This window comes from Hydra vulgaris, chromosome 01 (assembly GCF_038396675.1).
Source record: "Hydra vulgaris chromosome 01, alternate assembly HydraT2T_AEP".
Classification (NCBI taxonomy): Eukaryota; Metazoa; Cnidaria; class Hydrozoa; order Anthoathecata; family Hydridae; genus Hydra; species Hydra vulgaris.
Window position 1 is genome coordinate 58,976,274 of NC_088920.1, and position 18,727 is coordinate 58,995,000.

Consider the following 18,727-nt stretch of genomic DNA (forward strand, 5'->3'; position numbering starts at 1 on the left):
TTTGATACCTTTCCTGAAGAGCGATATAGAATATCCTAAAACCGAAAAACGCCATTTCTTAAATGAATTTCAATGCAGGGTAACTGATTCTGCTTGTTGTTTTTCTTGTCTTCTGTTTGACCGAATTCCAAAACTATTTTGAGGAAAAAGAAAGTTTACGGAGCTAGCAAACATGCATGAGGCATCTCCACCTCAGTTTAATTGTTCTAAAAAATGGATCAAGACAACAGTCAAGATAAAAAAATGAACAAGCTACCCAACAAGTTAACAATGAAGCGGAAAGGTGGTGAAGCATTCTAAAGGAATAGGGTCATTAATTATATTTTGGTCGGAACATAGTATTGCATTCCGTGGAAGCTCACCAAAGCTGTACACCAAAAATGATGGGAACTTCCTCGGCCTTGCTCAATTAATTGGTTAATTTGATCCAATTATGATGGAGTGCTTACGGCGAATCGAAGATGCGAAAAAACGAGGTCATTATCCTCCTTTGCACGTAAAAGAAGGTATTGTAAACAGTGTAAAGTTTGCAAAATATTTTTCAATAATTATGGATTGCATTCCAGACCTTAGTCACAAAGACAAACTCTCTTATTATCCGATTTGTTCATGAAAAAGACGAAGCAATAGTCATTGTCCGAGAAAAGTCTTATTGAATATCTAGTGTCTGAAGAGTCGACTGGTGAAGCATTTTCTAACAGTTGTTCTCTATAAATTTTCCTATTTTTTAATAATTTAAGTTTTCATTTTGAATTACATTGTTTGAACTATTTGATTTCCTTAACTTATTACAATACTTGAATCGAGTGTATATATCGAATCGAGTGTATATATCGAATCGAGTGTATATATCGAATTGAGTGTACATATCGAATCGAGTGTAACGTGTGTGTAATTGATTCGTAGAATTTTTTAAAATCTTGTTATTCTTAAAAAATTTTGAAAAACTCGTTAAAGAAAGACAAAGTATTCATTCCAATAAGAGATTTATATTCATTATACAAGTTTACAAGTTACTTTTGAACAGATAATAATCCATTGCGATAAGCTTTGTCAACAAGAGCATGGACCCGAGATGAAAAGTTAGTTTAAATTTTTGAAGCTTTACAAGTTCATTCATAATTTGACATACTCTTGATTTTAATTGATCAACATTTTGATTTCAGCATAAAGGAGCTCAATAGGCCGACATTGAGGGACATTTGTGGGGTTATTTTGTTTCAAAACAAATGGAATTTGTTTGTTGTTAAAATACTTAACTACTTTTGAAGAATAATGTGATGAAGCTTTGTCTGGCCAAAAGATGCAAGCTTTATCAGGGCAGTGCTTCTCAATGTAGGGGATTAGTCATCGTTGAAGGCATTCAAATTTGTACATCTGGGCATCAATGGCCATTTCCTGGTTCCAGATAAAGTAATCAGAAACACCATGATTACACAATGCATACCAAACACCTACTTTAAAGAGAAACTTGGTGCGACCTGAGAAGCGAATCTCTTCTGGAGTTATTGAGGCATCTTTGGCAAAAAAAGTTTTACTTGAAAACTCGGCCCCATATTCTGTGTTATATATGTTTCATCATTATGATGATCGGAAGTCCACCTGCTCTCTTTGTTAAATGCTGTCAATAAAGTCGTCCAAGGGCTTTTCTTATTTCACCTTTCTTAGCTGGATGGTAAGATGGTGCTGGTTTTCGCTTGTGACAATAAACACCATGTCTGTTCAAAGTATTTAAGACAGGTTTGCGGCAAACATTGTATTTTGGGGCAGCTCTTCTTAAACTTTTGTTTGTTGTATTGTTAAATTCACGTATAAGACCTCCAAGTGCAGCACCAGTGATCTTTCTAGCAGCTCCATTGTTTCTACGACCATCAGTAACACCCACCATCTTCTCTGCTTATCCGAGAACCTTGTATGCACCAGATTTGCTATAATCTGCATTTTGCAAAACCTGTAAGCGATCTTTCTTACTCAAGTGTTCAGTACTTTTCAAGATATTGTTCGCGATTTCAAGAGATGCCATATTAAAACTATGTTATAAAACAATGTACTCAAATGATGCTAAAACAAAAAAGCGAAAATTACAAGCATGAGTCACCTGTATATCATATAACACAGTTTCTATTTTTAGACATGATTTATTCTAAACATATTTGCATGTTAACATTTTTCTACGAATCAGTTTCACGCACGTTATATATCGAGTTGAGTGTATATATATTTATCCTTATGGTAGATTGATAAGTATTAAAGTATTGGTGGCAGCACAAAAAGCTTATATACGCGACTATTACTGGAGGAAGAGGGCACAAAAACTACGTTTACCCCCGGGCGCCGCCAAAACTAAAGACAGCCCTGAGGGTTCCAAACGTAGCAATTGAGATGGTGAATTTTTAAACACTCTTTTCCTTGTCATAAGCGTGACAAGTTGCATTGTCTGTTACAACAACCAAATCTTCTGAACGAATCCCGGATGTAACCCACTAGTGAAATGTAGCCAATATTCACAGAATTCCCTTTAAATGATTCACGGCAAATTTCTATTATGAAGACATTTGCTGTTAATATACTTGTAATCAAATGTATGTTTGAACTTTTTAAAGCAGGTATTTTCATTATTGCTCTTCTTCATTGCCTAGCTTGTGCTTGCGTTTTTCTACAATAATGGTTATAGTTTGTTTAAAAAAATCTGCATTCTAGGTAATTGTTGTACTGACGCTTGTATTAAGTTATCTTAATAATTTCGATTTGATGGCCACCAATGTCAATTGACTATCATTTTCAGTCCATTTTAACGTTTCTTCGATTTGATCTTCGGTCAATAGTTTTGCTTAAACCACCTTCTCCGATAAAATTTGAATTTCTGCAGTTAACCTAATTGTACCCTTTCTAAAATACGACACTGAAATTTTGAGTCACCTAATTCTCATTTACCTAAGTACATTCAATAATTCTTCTTCAGTCATTTGTAATGTTGAATTGAGAATACATCAATTGTAATCGCGTTTTACAAATTGATGTATTGAGAATACATCAATTTGTAAAACGCGATTACAATTGATGTATTCTCAATTACATATTACAACTTTTTAATTACATGTTTTGTTTCTCAATTACATATTAGGGTTTCCTAATTTACAACTTTCATGTTCTTAATTACATTTTAAAAAGGTGTAGTCTGTCTCAATTTTATCTTATATGTCCTCAGACATCTGAGGTAGGGCTTCGCAAAAACCGGAAAACTTGAAAAAACCGGTTTTTGGTTTTTAAATTTTAAAATCTAAAATTTAGAAACCAAAAACCGGTTTTTAAATTTAAAATTTAAATGCATCATGAATTTTGCTTGGTTCTGATAGAAAACTTTAAACCGACATAGAATTTTTTTTCAATACTAAATGTAAATATATATTTTTTATTATAAATTATTTATAAATACATATTATTAAATTATAACTATTATATTATTTGATTTTTTTATAATATTAGAACTAGTAAATCAAAAAAAAATTCTTTTTTCAAATCCATGCTTTATGCAAGCAGAATTCTATTGGGCCTAGAAGTTCTTTTTTTGTTATCTTTTGTAGAAGGAAAAATTACTGTTACGTTTTTAAATTTTTTTTTTATTAATTCAGTGTTCTTATGGGGAAATACAAATTAAATTTTTGTTAACTTAATTAACTTTTTTTGGTCAAATTTTTCCATTTCCTTGTATTGTCATCAAAAATGATTAAGTGTGCAAAATTTGAGCAAAATTGGTTGAGAAAAAAGCTTTCAAAGATTGATTTCAAATTTTGTGGCACACAAACATATATAGAAAGTAACCTTATATAAAGCATGGAAAAAATTGGATATGAATAGATGTTACAAATTAAAAATAGTCAGTATATTTCTTAATAGTCAGTTTATCTTTTTAATATATTTTAAATCCTTTTTTACAAAAAACCAATACAAAATATACTGATCTCAGTGTAACAATTCTGTTTACAAAATGCAATATTTCTGCAGCCTGTCACGGAGAAAACTGTCCGCGGAGTACGTTGTTTTATTAGTCGTAGAACGTCACAGTTTGTCCTATCTGTCCATCTAGGACAATTTACTCCGGAGCAAATGTCCTGCGCTGGAGTAAACTGTCCTACTATTTTGCGGATTATTTACTTCTGACTACTTAAGCAATGTGTTTTAGCGTTTCTTTAAGCGATGGTTTGAGAACTCGCGCATTATTCTGCGACATAAAGAAAACTTTAACACTTTTTACACTAGTATCAGAAGTGTTATATTAAATAATTTATTATTAATAATAAAATAACAAAATAAATTAATAAAATATAAATAAAAAAAAATTATGAATAAACAATGTTTAGTTATACTTAATGTTGTTATCATAAACATAGTAATTTTATGAGTCATGGAAATCATACAAATAAACCTGAAGCTTATTAGTTCAGACCGACATTTTACTTCAGACTACTCAAGCAATGTGTTTTAGCGTTTTTTTAAGCGATGGTTTGAGAACGGTTCGAAATTTTGAAAAATTAAAAAAATAAGTTAAGTCGACATGTTTAGAACTTTACATTTCGTTTAGGGTTAAAGCTAAAAACACTGAAAAAAATTAAAGTTATGTTTTCATATAACCTTGTTTGAAATTTATTCTAGATTCATAAAATATACACCTTTAAACTCAATATTATAAGTAAAATTTATTTGTTTAAAGTAAAATTTTTTCATCTTCTATAGTAACGCCCCTAGCAACGGCGATTTCCTGACTTTTTAGTTAACTATATTCTATATTTAGTACAGGCCCGTAACAAGACTTTTTTTATAGAGGATGACAAGTTTTTCACTGCGGGCATACGTTCATTTTTAAAAGATATTATAATAAAACACAAAATATGCCGCAATTTTTAATTTAATGTAAGTGATGAAAAATAAATAAACAACAAACATTTGGTCTGTGATAAGTATTCAATTAATTAATTAATTACTTTATCAAAACTTTTATTTATACTTCTTATATTTATGTGTATTGCACTAAACTGATTCAAAAACTTTTAAGTAGAAAGAAAACAATGCGTTATTGCTCATGAAAAGAAATTTTCAAAATTACTCAAAATAAAATGCGGTGTCCCCCAAGGTTCCATTCTTGCACCTCTTTTGTTTTTAATATACATTAGCGATCTTCCTAAAGCCTCAAATAAATTGGATGTCATAATGTTCGTAGACGACATCAATTTATTTTATGCATCCTCATCAATTACAGAACTTCATGAAACTACAAATACTGAACTTGAAAAAATAAACAGTCGGTTAAAATCTAACAAATTATCGCTAAACACAGAAAAAACCAAATACATTCTTTTTCATTCTAACCTTAAAAAAATACCACCCGATTTACCTTCGCTAAATATAGATACTAAAGAAATAAAGAGAAACCAAGCAACTAAATTTCTAGTGATACTTATTGATGAGAACATCTCATGGAAATCACATATAGATATATTAAATACCAAAATATCAAAAAATATTGGTATCCTCTTCAAAGCTAGTTCTATACTGTCTCCTGATAATTTAAAGTTCCTATATTTCTCATTCATACAAAGCTACTACATATACGCTAATGTTGCATGGGCGAGTACTCATAAATCCAAACTAACCACACTATATCAAAAACAAAAACATGCTGCAAGAATAGTTTTTTATAAGGATAGACTCTCGCATGCGGAGCCACTTTTAAAAAATTTGAAAGCATTAAATGTATATCAAGTCAATATATTCCAAAATTTGTTATTTATGCTCAAATATAAACATGGACTTGTTCCTTCTTACTTTTCAAAGAATTTCTTCCAAAACGGTAAAAATAGATACCATACCAGAGGAACGGGAAACTTCAACGTACCTTTTAAAAAAACTAATCTCTCGCGCTTTTCCGTGGTCCTTGTCTATATAAAAAATTACCATCTAAAAATATTCAAATGGAAAAATCGAATAACTTAAATACTCTAAAAACGTTATAAAAAGATCTCATTTTAAATACTAACAACTTTATGAATTTTTATTAACCCCAAAGCATTTAAAATTATGTATAAAACTAACTTTGTTCCGAAACCAATGTAAACTCTAACAACTCTAAAAACTCTAAATAACTCAAAAACAACAGCAATAACAAAAATACAAAAACAAATAATAGGCTTATTTGGGGCGACTGAATAAGTGCGAATTTCATAACTGCGAATCTGCACAAGTGCGACTGGCATAAGTGCGAACTGGCACAAGCGCGAACTGGCATAAGTGCGAATCACTTGCAAAAACTGGCATAAGTGCGAACTAGCACAAGCGCGAACTGGCATAAGTGCGCCAAAAGAATTTGCAAACATTGGCATAAGTGCGAACTGGCATAAGTGCGAACTGGCATATGTGCGAAACAATTGCAAAAACTGGCATAAGTGTGAACTGGCACAAGCGCGAACTGGCATAAGTGCGCCGAAAGAATTTGAAAACATTGGCATAAGTGCAAATTGGCATAAGTGGCGAATTGGCAAGTTCGCACTTATGCCAATTCGCACTTATGCCAGTTCGCACTTATGCCAATTCGCACTTATGCCAATGTTTGCAAATTCTTTCGGCGCACTTATGCCAGTTCGCGCTTGTGCCATTTCGCACTTATGCCAGTTTTTGCAATTGATTCGCACATATGCCAGTTCGCACTTATGCCAGTTCGCACTTATGCCAATGTTTGCAAATTCTTTCGGCGCACTTATGCCAGTTCGCGCTTGTGCCAGTTCGCACTTATGCCAGTCTTTGCAACTGCTTCGCACTTATGCCAGTTCGCACTTATGAAATTCGCACTTATTCAGCCTTCTCGCTTATTTATCAATACTTGAACAACTATATATTACCTATTTAACAAAGCGTGTACCTACTTATATTTATGCGTAATGAAATAAAATTAAAAAAATGAAAAATTTCTTTTTGTCTGCATTCTTTGTTTTTTGCATTTTGGATTTTCATTTTCATTCTGCCGAAAACTGATAACATTTTTTTTTAATATAAATTTATTTTAAATTGAAGTATCCAAAAATATTAGTAACGCATAGCGGTTTCTCGACGACAAGACCGTCGGTCTTCTGCAAGTTTTCCGCGTTCTTTGAAGTAATTTCTACTAATACTTTACAGTTTTATTTTATATATTTATTGTATAACGTAACTTTGTGATTTTTTTATTTTTAAATTTTACTTACTCTGTAAAGATTCTATTATATATTACGAATTTGTAAAGATTAAAGAACAAAAAAAAAAAAAATACCACAATAGTTAATTGTCTAAAAATAGGGTTGTAACAGCCACCAATATCAACCCCCCCCCCTCTCTAGTTACAGGCATGTAGTACCTAATTGTTATGCAACCTTTATTTTAATTTATTCAGTAACTAATTAACTTTTGCAACTTATTATATTAACTATTATGTGCAAAATTTGAAAGTTGCGCATAATAAATCAAATTGCATAACAAAAAATAAAATTTAATTTTAATTTTTTTTTTTGACATATAATTATCATAATGAATTCATTAATGAAATTCATTATAATGAATTATATGTAAAAAAAAAATTAAATTAAAGTAAATTAAATTTTTTTGTTTCAAAATGATTATAGAACATAGTTTAGAGAAAGTTATAATTTGTGAATTGTTAAAACAAGTGTTGGTGCAACTCTCAAACATTTTACAGCGTATTTTCATATATTGAAGCATAAATGTATATATTTTTAATTTTTTAGACATGTTTGGGTCCTGTAAAAATGGGTTGTTTTTACATTGAAGCCATATAATTAGATAAACTTATGTAAATAAAGCATTTATAAAAATCATGGTTTTAAATTTTGCAACTTATTTGGGTTTATACAGACAGTTAACAAAAAAATTTTTAAATAGTTTTGTTTTTAAGTTAGAAAATAAAAACATTCAACTTTTTAGCTTGAAAACTTTAACTTAATGCAGAAAAAATAAAATAAATAATAAGAAAAATAAAATATGTTGATTTTTCAAACTTATTTTTGAAATAAGATAGTTTCTAGTTAACTTGAGATTTTTTAATTTTTGAGTTGACTCTTATTTTCTTATAAATCTTCTCCAACTTGAAGCAACTTAATACAGAAAATTGCTGGTATCTATTGAACATCTACATATGGGTTTTTAGAAAGCAATTGATGACCAATTAACCAATTATTGAAATTATGACATTTTTGGCATTTTTCAAGGACACATAAATTGCTATTTTGTTGTTCAAGTCAGTTTAACTAAAGCATATTTCCACGAGTTAGAATCACTTCACAGTCATTATAATTTTCAAAATATACACTATATAGTTACATATCAGAAAAATAATTGAAATGGGTGATTATTTTACAATTGCATTTTCAGGCCAATACTTTTGTTATGAACAAGCAAAGTGATTGAAGTCACTTTCATTATCAAGTTATTCTGTTTTATGGTATTGCTTATAACAAAATGCAACTACTTTCACCTCACCACAATGTACAATTGTAAAAAGGGTATGGTGGTGGTACTACTTAAGCTCTACTTTTTTTGGTCTCAAAAAGCTTACAAAAACTTAAAATATTTAAAGTGGTTTTTATTGTATCAAAGTAAATCTGAACTCTTGCTTTCAAGTAAAAAACAAGTTCTTGCTTTCAGTTAAAAGCAAGTGCAAAGCAACAGAACAACACTGGTACTGAATTTTTTAAAAATTTAGGTACTGATTATAGAATATAGTTAACTAAAATGTCAGCAAATTTATAACAACAAAGAGTTGTGATTGGTGAAAATGTATCCTCTTGGGCAGAAATTACCAGTGGTGCGCCCCAAGGGTCAGTAATTGGACCACTCTTGTTTGTACTATTTATAAACGATTTGCCTGAAACTCTAAAAAATCTAACCAAGCTGTATGCAGATGATACCAAAAATTTGAATGAAATGCTTTCCAGTGCATCAACTCTTTCTTTGTAATCAGATCTTGATTTAGCTTTTAAGTGGATTCAAGACTGGCTTGTGAAATTTAATATTTCAAGTTGTATGGTGATGCACTTTGGCCGGAATAACAAAAAATCACCCCTTTATATCAATGAACAAAAGTTAAACAAATCAGAATCTGAAAGTGATCTTTGAGTAATCCTCTCAAGCGATCTGAAATGGAAAAATCATGTAATAAAATGCGTAGGCAAAGCCAATTAAATGTTGGGTTGGATTAGAAAATGCTTCGTTTGCTTGGATATTAGAGAATACTTTATGTTTCTTTTGTGCGATCACTGTTAGAGTTTGCAGTACAAGTTTAGTCACCTATTCGAAAGGGAGAAATTGAGTTATTAGAAAGAGTCCAACATCATGCAACTCAATTAATACCATCACTTTAAAAAATCAACTATGATTATCATCTAAAAGCACTCGACTTGACTACCTTGACAAAAAGGAGACAATGAGGAGATATGATTCAACTTTTTAAATTCTTCAATGGTTTTAACAATTTGGAAATAATCAAAAAAATTAGTATTCAACAAAATCTTTAAATATGTCAAAAAAATCACTAAGCAAGCATGTCGTGAAAACTTTTTATTAAATAGATTGGCTAATTTATGGAATAGCTACCCAAACAAGTTGGTTAAAGCACAATCATTTAACAGTTTTAAAGCAGGTCTTGATTGGTGGATGAGCAGCAATCAAGCAAATCAGCTGTCATAGTGTGTTAATACCACACTCACTGGCTCACACCAGTTACAGCAATTACTAATATTAATACTAGAAAATGTTGATATGGATTTAAGTTAATAATGAACTTTTAGCTCATAGTGTATTGGCATAAAACACAACAATCATTCAATTTCATTCTTATTACTGGTGCATACAAACGCTAAATTTGATAATATTAATTTAGTTAAATGCATATCCAAAAAGACCTTTTATAACAACTTATAAGCTTAAATTGTGCATTTGCAATTACAATTGATGTATTCTCAATTACATATTACAACTTTTTAATTACATGTTGTTACACTTTTACACTTTCTGTTGTTACATAATTACACCTTCTGATAATAAAAAAGTCTACATAACAAATTTAAATAAAGCGTTCAAGATAAAAATAGAATGGCAATGGAATGGAGATGATCTTGAGTGAATCTGAGATTCACTCAGGATCATCTCTAGGTTATCTTGAACATTTTTCACAACAATCCAAAAAATGTTTTTGTTTTTTTTATAACATTTGTCTAATATATCCAGCCACTTATGACTTCTTAATTTTGTGTTTTTTAAACAGTAATACACTTTCTGTTTTGTAGAACAAAGAACAAAGTAGATAAAAAATGTTGGCAAATTTTTTTTGTTAATGAGATTTTTCACAAATGGTTCAGCTTGCCAATTTTATTTTGTACTTCTTATAAGTTTTGATTTGCTTTCTATATATAATGGCTGTACTTAGGGTTGCCAGATATCTGGCTTTTATGGAGGAGAATACAGTGCCAAACATGTAAAAAATAATTTTTTTTTAACTGTGTTTTCCTTTGTAAAAGCTGGACATCTGGCAACCCTAGTTGTACTTAACAAAAATCAGTTAGGATTTCATAACATTCAGCAGTTTTTTAGCCATGGTATTTGTAAATATTAATAAAAATAGTCAGTTATAACTTTATTTGAGGTAAAAGCTGTATATACTGTTTTTATTTTACTTCTTCTTAAAAGATTTTGAAAAATTTTCTTTTTTTAGTTGCATTTTTTTAATCAACTAAATATATATTTGTGGCTTTTTTAGAACATCGGCTTTCATTTGTTTCATTGAAGGCAGAGCCAAAAAGTATACTATTTCTTAACACATTGACTGCATCATTGTATTGTGATGCAATTGGTTACCCTACACCGAAAATTGAATGGCTCACTGAGTCTGGTTCCCTAGTTCGGTCAATAAAAGGACTTATCTCAATTTTTTATAATGAGTTACAGTTTCATGCTTTTAAAGAAGAAAATTTCAATCCTAATGTACACAATGCAAAATATCGATGTAGAGTATCAAACAAAGTTGGAGCTCTCATAAGCGAGTTAGCAGAAGTTAAAGTTGGTAAATTTTTTTTATTATATTCTATTGGCATATGAGCAACCAATTAACTTTTTTAAAGTTTCCTATTCTGTTAAATTTTTTAGTAAAAATTGATTTAAATGATTTGCTATTGTTTATTAGATTTCTTTTTTAGTCATCGACAAACCATACTCTCCAGTTATTCATCATCAAATAGGCTTGATTGGTTCAATTGTTATCTTCAAGTGTCAAGTGCCAGACTTTGTATCATTGTATGTAAAAGTTTCTGAATGGCTAATAAAGCACCCAAGAAAAGATAAAGTTGATAAAATCTCTCTTGGGCGGGCACAAAACCAATTTCATGTTCTAAATACCGGAGATTTAATTGTTTCTGGTATTGTGAAAGAGTATGAAGATTTAGAGTTCTCTTGTGTTACACAGAATGTTTTCAACAATGCAACAATGTCTAATGTTCCAGGAAGACTTTATGTGGACTCAGATGGTTTGTGAAAATTTAGTTTTTTTTTTAGTTTTTTTTTAAACAGACATTTTTCAAACATCAGTGAAGAAACATTTACATTTTTTTATAGACAAATTTCTTGAACCAAGCAATTTTGTAAGACCAGTTAGTCAATTAGTAGAGTTTGGTCAATCTTTTATATTGAATTGCCAGGCAGATGGGTTATTTGAATATATATGGTATAAAGATGGTAATTACTTGGATACAACCAATCACATTCTAATTGGAGGTTCTATTTTTATTAAAAGTGCAAGGTATTCAGATGCTGGTGTGTATAAATGTTTGATTAAAAAAGAAAAATATTTAGTTGAATTTTCAGCGGAGATTGCAATCAGAGGCAAGTATAACATTAAGATAGTAACTACATATAAGTATGTAATAAATAATAGTAATCACATTATAAATAAAAAAATTATGAAATTATGCATTTCATGAAAGTGCAATCTATTTCTCATATTGTGAACTGGATAGTGCTATTACTGAGGAAAACATTACTGGATTGCACGGATTGTGAAATGTTTAATTTTTATTGTTGCTTTTTAAATAGTTTTATTTATTATATATAATGTATATTAAATAGTTTTATTTATTATATATATGTGCAGTAGAGTCTACATACATTGACTGACTATATATATTAAAGTATGTAGAATATATATTAAAAAGTATTTATATAAAAATATGTACAAATATTATTTATTGAATATATATTTAAAAAAAAAAATTCAACGTGCTGCAATCTATGCAATAGCACTATCCAGTTCACAAAATGAGCAAAAAATTGCACATTTTGTGTAATGCCAGTTGGCCAAGTGTTGCGTAATGCCAGTTGGCCATTGACTTTAAAATTTATTATATGCAGATGATTTAGTATTAGTTGCTTCATTTTTTTCTTTAGTTTTATATATTTTTATATATGTGTATACAGATCTTTAGCAGATTATAATTAAATATAATTAATATAGATAATTTTGTAAATTTATTTTGACTTTAATCTATAATTTATTAAAGTTATTTTGAACATTGGTGCTTGTGCCCCTTTTACAGTATTTTCTGCCTCAACAATAATCACATCTACCCTACGAATACCTACCCTATTGTATTTCAAATATGATTTTTTGCATATGTGTGTGTAGGGTAGATGTGATTATTGTTGAGGAAGAAAATATTGTAAAATGAGCACAAATAACTAATTTACTCTTAAAATTAGTTAATTCAATATTAGATCACAAATATTATTTCTGACCTTATTTATGATATTAGGCTTTATTTCACAACACTATTCTATTGTAAATTAAAAAGATGTTATAGGGATTATATGTACTTATGGAACTTTGATCAACTATTGTATATTTTGTAATACATTATATTTAGACAAGTAATGTTATATTAAGTTATATAATACTATTATATAGTATATATTATTATTTTTTGTTATATCATATATTAATATATTTAGTTATATTAAATGTAAGTACTTTGTAGCATCAAGCTTTGACTCCAGTCTCTTAGCAACAACCTACCTCTGCTTGAAAAATTTTTTAATTTATCTTTTTTTATGCTGTTTATGTTTAATCTTTGTGTGTATTTAGTCCCTCTTAAAATAACAAAAACTCCAACAAATGTATTGATCAAATCGGGTGAAGTTGGGACTTTTAGTTGTTCTGTTGATGGATCAGCACCTATTCAATGGTTGTGGCTTAAAGATGGTCATATTCTTCAGTCAAGTAGTCTTATATCTATTAAAGATGATACTTTAACAATATTCGATGCAAATATTGATGATGAAGGTGTCTATCAATGCATGGCATCAAATAAATATGAAACAGTACAATCTGCAGCACGTCTTGTTATTGATGGTATTTAAACACTAAATATAAATAAATTTTCAGAGTAAACTATAGCAGAGAAGTGAGTATACAATCATTATGAATTAAATGTAATGAATTCAATTTCCTGTTCCAGGTTTTTTACCAAAAATTGAATCAATATCTGGTGATGGAGTGTTTGAGCAGGGGTCTTTACTAGAATTACATTGTTCAGTCAGTGGACAACCTCTTCCAACTATTAGTTGGTTTCTTGACGATGAAAAACTTGATGACAAACTAGCAAATATTACTACACAAGTTGATAAAACAAATAAAGTTGTTTCAATTCTTACTGTTTATAATTCAAAGTCAAAAGATTCTGGTCTGTGGTCATGTATAGCTGAAAATAAAGTAGGATATGTTAAAGCATTTTCAACCGTTTCAATAAAAGGTTAGCTAATCAGGGTATTATTTTCTATAACAATTATATAAACTTTAGTATTTAATAATACTTTTTCATATATTTTTAATATCTTTTAATGTGGAAACCTATATCTGCAGAACTTTTAAATCAAGAATTAAGCAATAAAAATGATTAAAAAATAAATATATTTAATTTTAAATTTGATTAAGGTTTTCCAACTATTCTTAATTTCAAAACTCATGTTTATGGCATATCAAAACGACCCATATTTATTGACTGTCGCGGAAAAGGTTATCCTGCTATTTTCTATAAATGGTACAGAGAAGGAGTTCAAATAGTAGATAGTAGTAATATTAAAATATTTCTCAATGGAACTCTTTTCATTAAAAGGTTTTCTGAAAACAATGTTGGTTTATATTGGTGTGAAGTAACAAATATATATGGCAGTTACAAAGCAACTCTCAATGTTATCTTTTTAGGTATTTTATTTTTATGTATATATATATATATATATATATATATATATATATATATATATATATATATACAGGGCTTGTGATGAAGAAAATCGTCAAGCGTGTAATATCGCGCTCGTAAAATTAGAATATGTTTTCATCGAGCGTGATTATGTGCGCTCGAAATAACATCGGCGAGCGCGATCATGAAAAAGGCGATGCTCATAAAAAGCTTTTTATTTTTTTATATCTTTTTTTATTTGTTACATAATTCTTTCGCATAAAAATGTTTGAATTAGTATCACACTCATGAAACTACTTCAACAAAGTAGATTTTTATACTTCCAAACTTCTTGTATATTGTCAGATCGCGATTTTATTTTTAACTATTTATGTTATAAAAAAATAATATCAAACAAAAACGCAACTTCTTATTGATTTAGTATTGAAGTATAATTTAGTGACTTAGTTTTGATTCATTGTTTTGATATATGTATTTTAAAATGTTACGCTGTAAACTTAATTAACGGTTAATAGTTTTTACATTTCTTGATATTTTTTATTCAAATTAATTATTTAATTTCTTTCTAAAATTTTTTTTTTAAATTACGTTTTTTTTATCTTAAAAAAATAACACAAAAATAATTTGAAATAATAATAAATAAGAATAATAACTTTCCATTTAATAAATGTTGACAATATTACTTTGTTTCCTTTTCGAATGCGATTGCGAACATTCTAAACAATAGAATCGTTTTAAATTTGAGTTAAAATAAATAATATTTAATAAAAAAACCTATACTATAAACAAAAACTAATTTTAAAAATTACTCTATTATTAATATTTATTTTTATTATAAACGATGTGTGGAATATTACAAACAATAAATCAAATAAATCTTACTTGATATTTTCACAAGATTAAAAATACTCTGCAGTTTCAATTTTCTTACAATGGTTTTCTAATTTTCTATTCTTATTTTACTTGCGCATTTTTGTATTTACATTGTGTTTCCACGTGCACATTCCATAATTGAAATTAGTGACTATTAACGACTTCAAACTGCTCATTCATTACGTTTATGCAAAAGAGAACAACGTAGTGCTTTTTATATTTTAATAAAATTTTGATATTTAATGAAAATAAAAAAATAATCCTGAACTATTGGATGAGCATTATTTTATACGCTCGTTATATGCTGAACAAGTGTTGTTTATTGCGCCTAGAACGTTTGAAAATACCGTTTACGGGCGCGTTTTACGAGCGGAGCGTGATCGTGCTCGCTTCATCACAAGCCCAGTATATATATATATATATATTAGCCCATCCCATTATGACCTTCATGAACAAATTTTAATACGCGGAGTGTCGTAAAATATTCCCAAGGTATTATTTTCTTAATAAAATTTTTTTATTTTGGAAGACTATTTATACTCGCATCACTCTTTTAATGTTTAACATTTTTACATTTTTTGAGTTTTGAAGGGCATTATTAAACAATAGCGCGAATAGAAATTTTCAAGTCATTAACTATATAATATTAATGCCATTACAAGTAATGGAAGGTTTTTTTATCTATACCAATTGTGTGCATTTTTATTACTATTATTTTTATTAACTGGTGGTATTTTAAAGACGCACAAATTCGTTATGAAATTAAAAAATGTGGTTTTTAAACACGGTAGCGTTGAGGCTCAATACACATGAATAAGAAATTTGTTAGATGCTTTTTATTTCATACAGTTCACCCAATTCAAGCCCTGGCTATTTAAAAGGGGTTCAAGATTAGCTAAGTTTTCTGGCCAACCATTATTCTTGTTAACCTCCTGCCATCATGTCAGAGAACTTCATATAGCCAAAGCCGTAAATAAAACTGTTAAGCCGTAAATAAAACTGTTAATAAACTATTTATATCACAAAACTATAAATGGTTAAAAAATAGTAAGGTAAAGATAAAACTACTTCACTTTGAAATATTTTTTTGCAAAAACAAAATGTATAGGATTTTAATTTTCAAGTTATTTATATTTAGACTTTTAAGAAGTGCAGAGATTATTGTGAACTTGCGGAAAAAAATCATACCATTATGTGAAATTTAACAAATATGCAACTGTTTCGCATGTCTTGAATTTCATGAAATTCAAGTTTCATTTCTCTAAAATCAGGTTTTTATTCTGAGTAATAAAATACTAAAAGAGATCAATAGAATGGCTGACTACATTTCTCTCTCCAGGACATCGCGGTTTTTGACCTGCAACTTATCTGATTCTGTCTTATTATTTAAGAATAATTTATGTCATGAAGCAACAAACTGTTTAAAAACAATGGTTTGCAAAATGGTTTAAAATCAGATGTAAAATACAAAGAAAATAACTCTAAACCAATTTTTATTTTCAATGACAGACAAAGAGAGGTCCGAAAAGATGTAAAAATGAATAGAATCAAAGCTGAAATCCTTCTGAAAGCAGTTTGTTTTTAAAAGGAAGCATTTGTTTTTAAATTTTTTGTACATTCGGAGTGTTTAAACGCTGACTTCTGAAGCAAATTTGCTTCAGAAACAAGAGATCTGTAGCAATGGCGGACCCAATATTTTTTGGTGTTTGAGATAGCTAGCATGGAGCAAAATCCAAGCATTTTATACTTATGTCAAATAATGATGCTGTTTAAAAAGTTGTAATAATTGGAGGCTAAAAAGCCCTAAAATTTTATCCCCTGTCCTAAACGTGTGAGCAACAATTTTGATGAAATAATTTTTTTGCTATTCTTAACTAAATTTGTATTCATCGATAATTTTTAAGTATTGTATTACAATCTCTAAGCGTTCAAAAATTATGACTATATAAAGTTTGCAACCCCCTCAAATTGAGGGGGGTTTAAACTTTATATGATCATATTTTATGAACACTGAGATATAATACTATGAAACTTAAAATTTATCGATGAATATAAACTCAGTTAAGAATAGCAAAAAAATCATTATATATTTTTGAAAAATATGTATATATATTTTTGAATCACATTTATATCTAGTTTTTAGTTTACAACAAAAGGTTGAAAGTCTTTTACCCAATCTTTTAAGGAAACCATTTTGGATTTGGATTTGTTTGATCTAAAGCTCTAGTATTTTTTAAAAAAAACATTATTTGATACCAAAATGAGATAAAAATCATAAAGTTTGTCGCATGACTGGAAAAAGCTCTAAAATCAACAAAAAATCATTTTACAAAAAGTGTTAATTTATCTATCTTATCTATTTATTTATCTATTTTAATCAGTGAAAGATAGATTTAATATATTTCTTAAATTAATGAGCACAGTGTTATTTTTGGTATAGGAACACATTAAAAAAATAACATTGAACAAATTAACTGGATTTGATGTCAGAATTTATTTGCGCCGATGCTTGGAAATTGCTCTAAATTTAGTCAAAAATCATAAAAAGCGTAACTTCAAACAATTGGTGCGAATACTTCTATCAGGAAAAAATAAAAAAATAAAAAAAATTTTCATATAAATATGACCATTTTGCCACTCATTAGCCACTTGGCATAAAATAAGTCGTCGAAAAAAAATTATGGGATTGGCTAATATATATATATATATATATATATATATATATATATATATATATATATATATATATATATATATATATATATATATATATATATATATAAATAATTCTTTTTTATATAAATATATATATTAATTTTTGTTATAAATTGTTTACATTGTTTAACTTTTTTATATATTATTTTTATTGCAAATTATTTAGATCCGCCTCAAGCTCTTCCTTTTACTCTCCATTCAGTTTTGATTGGTGACAGATCTGAGTTCTTTTGCTCATTGACTAGAGGCTCTGCTGTTGGTTTAAATTATTCTTGGTTTAAAGACGGTGTTAAAATAAGTGAAGGTAATCAAAGAACCTGGCTGATACAAAAAGTGAAAGAAAATGATAGAGGAAGGTACACATGTGTTGTGGAAAATAATGATGGAAAAGATTCTTACTCTAATGACTTTACTGTTTTTGGTATTTTTCAATTATTTTCCTAATATTAAACTATATATAGTAACTGACTAGTTTTTGAAAAAAAAGTTTAAAAAAATTGCTTGTGAGTGTCTCAATTTTTAGTTGATGTATATACCTTTTGTTTAAAAGTTGCTTAAGTAGACTATAAATTGCTTAAATTGTTTATTGAAACTAAATTTGATCATCAAACCTTAGACCTCTTGGCTCTGAAGCGAGTGCTCTAACCACTTTGTCATGTGTATATGTATAAGGGCAGGGATTAAATACATTTGGTCAAATACAAATTTAAATACCTTAGTTCTAGGTCAAATTCTAATTATATATAATTATAATAATTCTAAAAATAACTCTAATACAAATATAAATATAATATAAATATATAAATATAAGTCATCAATTTTTTCTTAATACAAACACAAATATATTTGTA

The 18,727-nt window shown here is 28.6% G+C and overlaps 1 protein-coding gene across 7 annotated transcripts in view; it reads left to right on the forward strand.

Annotated features, from left to right (window-relative positions):
• Positions 1 to 18,727, forward strand: part of LOC101237183 (cell adhesion molecule DSCAML1) — a 69,708-nt gene that overhangs the window by 17,964 nt on the left and 33,017 nt on the right. For 5 of the 7 annotated variants that reach the window (XM_065788810.1, XM_065788807.1, XM_065788809.1 and 2 more), the window contains 7 exons: positions 10,799 to 11,101; positions 11,235 to 11,561; positions 11,650 to 11,916; positions 13,172 to 13,438; positions 13,545 to 13,838; positions 14,021 to 14,290; positions 18,043 to 18,297. In XM_065788810.1, the coding sequence (XP_065644882.1) occupies positions 10,799 to 11,101; positions 11,235 to 11,561; positions 11,650 to 11,916; positions 13,172 to 13,438; positions 13,545 to 13,838; positions 14,021 to 14,290; positions 18,043 to 18,297 (1,983 nt within the window). Of the gene's footprint in view, positions 1 to 7,060; positions 7,147 to 7,647; positions 7,751 to 10,798; positions 11,102 to 11,234; positions 11,562 to 11,649; positions 11,917 to 13,171; positions 13,439 to 13,544; positions 13,839 to 14,020; positions 14,291 to 18,042; positions 18,298 to 18,727 lie in introns of those variants that run through there. The other 2 variants (XM_065788811.1, XM_065788812.1) reach the window with 2 other exon arrangements.